Source organism: Notamacropus eugenii, chromosome 3 (genome assembly GCF_028372415.1).
Source record: "Notamacropus eugenii isolate mMacEug1 chromosome 3, mMacEug1.pri_v2, whole genome shotgun sequence".
Taxonomy (NCBI): domain Eukaryota; kingdom Metazoa; phylum Chordata; class Mammalia; order Diprotodontia; family Macropodidae; genus Notamacropus; species Notamacropus eugenii.
The window spans coordinates 129035773-129041939 of record NC_092874.1 but is presented as its reverse complement, the minus strand read 5'-3'; the positions used below and the strand labels follow the sequence as shown (position 1 = coordinate 129041939).

At 46.9% G+C, this 6167-nt stretch overlaps 1 protein-coding gene across 2 annotated transcripts; it reads right to left on the bottom strand.

Annotated features, from left to right (window-relative positions):
* Nucleotides 1-863: 863 nt before the first annotated feature.
* FEZF1 (FEZ family zinc finger 1) lies at nucleotides 864-5947 on the bottom strand. 2 transcript variants are annotated; one of them, XM_072652891.1, is made up of 5 exons: nucleotides 5858-5947; nucleotides 3356-4239; nucleotides 3046-3180; nucleotides 2632-2764; nucleotides 864-2112 (listed from the first exon to the last, which is right to left on the bottom strand). In XM_072652891.1, exons 2-5 carry the CDS (start codon nucleotides 4163-4165, stop codon nucleotides 1775-1777), a joined length of 1416 nt encoding a protein of 471 aa, XP_072508992.1. In that variant the 5' UTR covers nucleotides 4166-4239; nucleotides 5858-5947; the 3' UTR covers nucleotides 864-1774. The 2 variants fall into 2 exon arrangements, with proteins under 2 accessions (XP_072508992.1, XP_072508991.1); XM_072652890.1 differs by lacking the exon at nucleotides 5858-5947 and adding an exon at nucleotides 5561-5649.
* Between the last annotated feature and the right edge of the window lie 220 nt (nucleotides 5948-6167).

Sequence of the window (6167 nt, the reverse complement as noted above, 5' to 3'; positions counted from 1 at the left end):
TGTTTAGAGCAGGCGGACAGTGACAAAGTTGGGGGCGAAAATCTTTGCAACATGGTCCAGTCACCTTCTTGTCCTCTTCTTGTCTTGGAACCAGGGTCCCTAAGTTGGCTTCTGTCCCCTTCTCTTTGCAGTTAAGCAGACAGAGCCCAGGGCAGTAAAGAAGGAAGAGCGGGCTTGGTTGTGAGGCTTGTCTGGCAGCTTCTACTGAGCAGCTAATAGTATAACAACCCGGCTTTGATAAATCTGAACTAATTACCCCTCTTAATTAAAGTCTTTAGCAGTTGTTTCACTGTTTTGGCAAGAAAACGGGAGAGACTTGCAGTTAGAAAACACCAGAGCCTGGGCTCACAGCAGAGCTGCTGATTAACACTTGAAGCATTTCAAGGACCTGGCACCAACCACAGTTTGGTTTTCATCCATGTTCCCTCCTTGGATGAAGGTGCATTCGTCTATAAACATATACACTCATTAAAAAAAAAAAAACAACAACACAACACCACTACCAACAACCCTACAATATATTGAGGTCCCCATTGCAAGATCTAGGTTCATTATAGGTAAATAATATGTATGCAATGTACGCTATGTTGCATGTATACTTAATATGTATAAGGATATTCTTTTATATATATCCTTTCCTCATTATTCTTATTTTTAAAATTAGAATGTTAAAGTACGGAGATGTCGCAAAGACTCACTATCACGAGAAATCTCCATATCCAGCCCCTTGCAAGATGAAAAACTCAAAACTAATTTAGTACCTTTTCTGCTAAGTCTCTTTCAGTGCATTGGGAATAGGTTTTTATAGAATTGTATTTTTTTAAATCAATGTTCTCATAGCTGAATAATACAGAGCTCTGCAATTTGTTGTTTAACTTAGCATGTTCCAAGTATTTATTTTCACCAGTCAACGAATCAGTTTTCACGTGCAAGAATCAAAACTGAAATTCAAATCCATACATAAAGAACCAGCCCGATCCAGTATATATAGGCATATCTGTGTGCTTGTGTGGAGTATTTGTAGGTTATGTATGCATGTATGTATGTCTTTTGTACTCACATCTGTGCATATGTGTATATGTATACTTTAATTTGTAAACACATTAATGTGGGAATGCATATATGTGTATGTATATTTACATATACACATGATGCAGGGTACGATCTGTATACATATACACACATACAAAGTATTTTGTGTATACATATTGTGTATGTATCTATACACACACATACATGCAAATATACTGTATTGTGATACTCAAGGGAAAAAGAGATAAAGCGATCAGCAGGCATCTTGAGATGGCAGAATCAACACAATGGAAATATATACAATAATAAAATTAAAGTGATGCAGCATTCCCGGATAGGATAATACAGATCCCAATAAATACAGCAGAAATTTGCTTTAAAAAAAAAAAAACAAAAAACGAAAAAACAAAAACACCATCTCTCCACCCGAGATGAAAAAAGTCTTATTTTGTTTTTAAGAAAAGGAAATTAACAACAGAAAATATAATTAAAAAAACTTTCATGACTGTTAGTGGCTATATCAAGTATAATACACAAAACCGTTTAGCAGGTGCATGCAAAGAGGCCAAAGGGCGATGGCGGCGCAACCTTCTGGTAGCCTCCCCAAAGGTGAAGAGACTGAGTGGGTGCTGTCTGCTCCCAGGTGACAGGCCGCATCAGTACTCAGTTTCCCACCGACGCGCATCTGCATCGTTGGAGAAGCAGCGGGGCCATGGGCCTGACAGAGGTCGTGGGTCAGCTCTCACTGGTGGCCCTGATGGAGAGCAGGCTGCAATGATCCGGGAGGCGGCGGCGGGGGTATCGGAGGCTGAGGCTGCATCGAGGGCTGTGGGTCAGCGCCGGCCTCGGCTGAGGCCCGCGGCAGCCCCAGGGCGCTATCGTGCAATTTACGGACGTGTTTCTTGAGGTCAAAGTTCCTACAGAAGCCCTTGCCGCAGGTGGGACAAGTGAAGGGTTTCTTGTCGTTGTGGGTGTGCATATGGAAAGTCAGGTTGTAGACTTGGTGGAAAGCCTTGTTGCAAATGTTGCATTTGAACTGCTTCTCCCCGCTGTGGGTCAGCTTGTGGTTTTTGTAATTTCCTGAAACATACAAACAACAGGAATATATTATTCTGGAAACCGAAATTGAAATCGGGAAGGGATGGAGACGGAGAGCGTAGTAAGGTTGTGGATGCGGGAGCGATGAAGGCCGAATACCTTCTTCGGCTCCTCTTTCAGGCAGCAGGCTGGGACCCAAACCCGGTTCTCTTTCACTTCTCTGCTTTTTTTTTTTGGAGGGGGGGGGGTTAAACTTCATCTTTTTAGAAATTCTAATTATTCTAGGATCCAAATTGTCAAAGCCTTTATTTACTCATTAAAAAAAAAACAAAAGAATTTGTGCATTCAAGTGAAAAAAACACCACCTGTTTTATTCTTTAATATGAAACCAACCCAAGACTGGAAAGGCGACAAAACACTGAAACCCCAACTAATTTGCAAAATAAATTCTGGTATAGAAATCATCTTCCTAAATGTGTTAAAATAAATTAAGCTGAGCTCTCGTTGTGAGAGAATACCAAGAGTAACAACAAAAAAGATAGCGGGGTTTGTATTTTGTACCTTTTTGATGAAATCCTTTGCCACAGAATTCACAAACAAAAGGTTTGTAGCCGGCGTGTATCCGAGTGTGAGTATTTAAAGTGGAACTTCTGTTAAATGCTTTACCACATTGGTTACATTTGTGAGGTTTTTCCTAGAAAAGAAAGAAACAAAGCAGTCAGAATATTTGTTTGTTTGTTTTAGTGGAGGAAAGCGAAGTGGGAACTGACAAGGTAACATTCTGCCTTTCTTCCAGTATGCTTCCCATGTATAGGCAAAGGAGAGAAGAAAAAAAACTCGCCAACAATTCTTGAATTTAACCATTTCCAGGGGCCACTTTCGAAAAAACAGGGAACTAAAACGTGGAAGTCTAGAAACTTTCAGAGGAAAGCTGGAAAAAGAGTGACCGACCCCCAAATGGACAACGTAACTTACCTGGGTGTGAATGATCTTGTGACGGCAGAGAGTACTCGCTTGTCTGAAACCCTTTCCGCAAACTTTGCAAACAAAGGGTCTGGCTCCCGTGTGCACCGGCATATGACGGGTTAAGTTATAATGCGCGTTAAATACCTTTAAAATTGAACACAAATGGAGCAGGTTAGCGGCACTGATAAATTCAAGTTTTAACTAGGGCAGGGGTGAGGAGGGGGTTACACAGGGGAGGGAAATAACCTTTTTTAAAGACATCCCACAGCAAAACATCCGAAAGCCCAGGTCTCCCAACTAGACCAAACCGAATACTTGCCTTTCCACACACTTCGCAAGTGAAAACTTTGGGTTTGCTGTTAGGAGAACCTCGACTGAATTCGGAGGTTTTAAAAGCAATTTTTTCCGAGAGGATCTGGGCACTTTCTTTCATGTAATGTTGGAGCTGAGCCTGGGACAAGTCTTTGAAAGCCACTCCCGAAGGGTATTTTTCCACAGTCGGGACAACCAGTTTGTTTCTCTCAGCTAAATACGTCTTGGGTTGTGGGTGTAAAGGGGAACTGAGGAAATAGGAAGCCACTGGGTGGATGTTGACACTGGCAGACGGGTGACAAGGACTATCGCCCCGGTTGAAATAGCACAGAGCCCCCATGGCATGGAAGGAGGAATGGTTGACCACTCGAGGTCGGACTAATTTATACTGCTGTAGAGGCAAAGCGTCGCGGGCAAAGTCTCCCTTCAGACTCAACGCACAGTTCAATAGATCACTGCAGCTAAAGGACGAGGATGCCGGTGAAGAAATGGAGGAGTCCAGGTTGCTTTTTCTTGGTTCCGACCCTGTCATCCCTGCTTTGGGGCTGGTATCGTAGGTCACCGGCACGAAGGGAATCATGCACGGGATCGATGAATTGAGGTGCAAGGAGTGCTTGGGATCTCCTTTGGGTACAGATCCCTGTAGGAAATGGGGGACGGGCATAGACTTGGGTTCTGGAGTCCTGGCCATTATTCGTTCAATGGAAAAGGCGAGGGGTTTGGAAGCGCTGATCATGTTTCCTCTAGCCGGCAGGCTCTCTCTAGCCGGAGGAGTCGCTAAGATTTTTGTGGTCGGGTGATGGGAACTACAATCCATTTCTGCCTTGCATGTGTGAGCCGGATCCAAGCTGCTATCGTAGACGTCTCTTTTTTTTCCGTCTTGTCACTGATCTGCAGATTGGAAGACGAGCACCATCAACACCACCACCATCCTCCTCCTCCCCCCCAGCATCACCAGCCGAACCAGCCTTCCCAGTCCAATGGACTCATGCCAGCCCATCGCAGTTTACTTGGCGTACCAATGACTCGGGGACAATCACTACTTATTTCTATCAATAGAAAGTGTTGTGTCAATAACGCAGCAAAGATCTCGCCAATCGTTAACTTCCAAGAGGAGAAGGTAAACTAGATAATTGCTCAATTCGCTTCCAACAGTCAACAGGAAAACTTTTTTTTTCTCCTCTTCAGTAAGCGACCACTTTTCATTGGTGAGTGAGACTTCCCCCGCCCAGAAAAGGCGGGGGCGCTCTCCCGGCTCCTGCCCTCCTCTCGATCTCTGGCTAGCTCAGTCGCTCGTCGGCGCACTCTTCCTCCCTCCTCTCCCTTTTTCTCCGTCTTTTTAATTCGCAATCTGCTTAACCAGGCTTTAGAGGCCAAGCAAATCTGAGATCAATTTTCTCGTTTAGCTCTAAGTGACATCATCTAAAATCATTGTGCTAGGACTAAATAAGGAAACGGAGCCTAATTTAGGGGCAAACGCCAGGCTATATTTATCAAACTCGGTGCTGTAGCAAGCAGCCGCTGTCTCAGCCGCAGCAAGCGCAAACGGAGTTCGTGGGTTTCCTTGCGCGTTTCCAGCCCTGACCCTGACCGCGCCGTTTGGCTGCCTGGCATCTGCCCGGGCTGCGTCGGCTGTGCTCTGGCTGTGGCTTCTGCTGCCGCTGCACCTGATTCCCCGCAGCTTCTAGTTGCTCTCTCTCTGGGCGGGCGGCACTGGAGGGTCAGAGGGTTGGACTCACTGGAAGACCCCAGCCAGGTAAAATGCTCCTGGGAGTTAAAGGGCCCTGGAGAACTGTGTATGTGTGTGTGTGTGTGCTTGCGAAACCAGAGTGCCGTCCTAGAACTACCGAGTAACCGCCAAGTTCATAGAAAGTTGAAGGGAAGTGGCTGGCCCCACTTCTCCCAAATATTGTCCTCTCTCAAACTCCAAGTACCAGGAAGCCTTAAGAAAACTCCAACCCTCGCTCCACTTCAGTACAAATGCACACGCACACGCACACACACACACTCACATTGACACACTGACAAGGAGGTGGGGGAAGGGGCGCTCTTATTTAACCAGCTGTCACTCAGCTAAAGTTCTCTTGTTTTTGTCTTTTCCCTAAATAGAGAACAGGGATATTCGCTATTATTCCCGCCCCTCCCCCATCTCCCCCTCCACCCAGGACCAAAGGCTCTCAAAGCCCCAGGGACTGTGGTCGGAAGCCGCGACCTGGGGACTCTGATCACCGTCTTGCAGCCGGCAGAGAGCAGTGGAGACGCCGACCTTGGTGTCCCTCCCCCTGCCCATTGGTGCTCTCCCCTACCCAGCTCCCTCCCCGAGCGGGCCTTGGGCCAAAGCTCCCACTCCGATCCTAGGGCGCGAGAATGCTGGCCGCCGTTGCTCATGAGGGAGGCCGTTCCTCTGTCTTTGGTTCACCCTGGCTAAAGGGCAATGGGGTCGGGAGGTCACGCAGTACCGCCTGAGATGAGAACTGTGTTGGAGGGGTTTGGACGAAAGAAGGGCTACCTCTGCGCTACGCTTCCCTCCGCTGAAGTTCGGTTCCTGGGCCAGAGAGAAAGGTGAGGGACTATACCGCTGCAGCTCAACTTGATTCTGTGTGTGCGGGGCGGGGCGGGGGGGAACATGGGGGAAAGGGGGAGACGGAACGCGGCGGGACTCTCTGGGGAGCAGGCCCTCTTCAAGGGAGACTTTAGAAGGTAGCTAACTTGCTGAGTTTGCGATTGCGGTCTGACAAGAAGAAGGGAAGGAGGGACTGGTTTGGGAAAGGTGGGGGAATCTTCGTGGCACTAGTTCCTATGGGGGCTAGCCTCCAGAG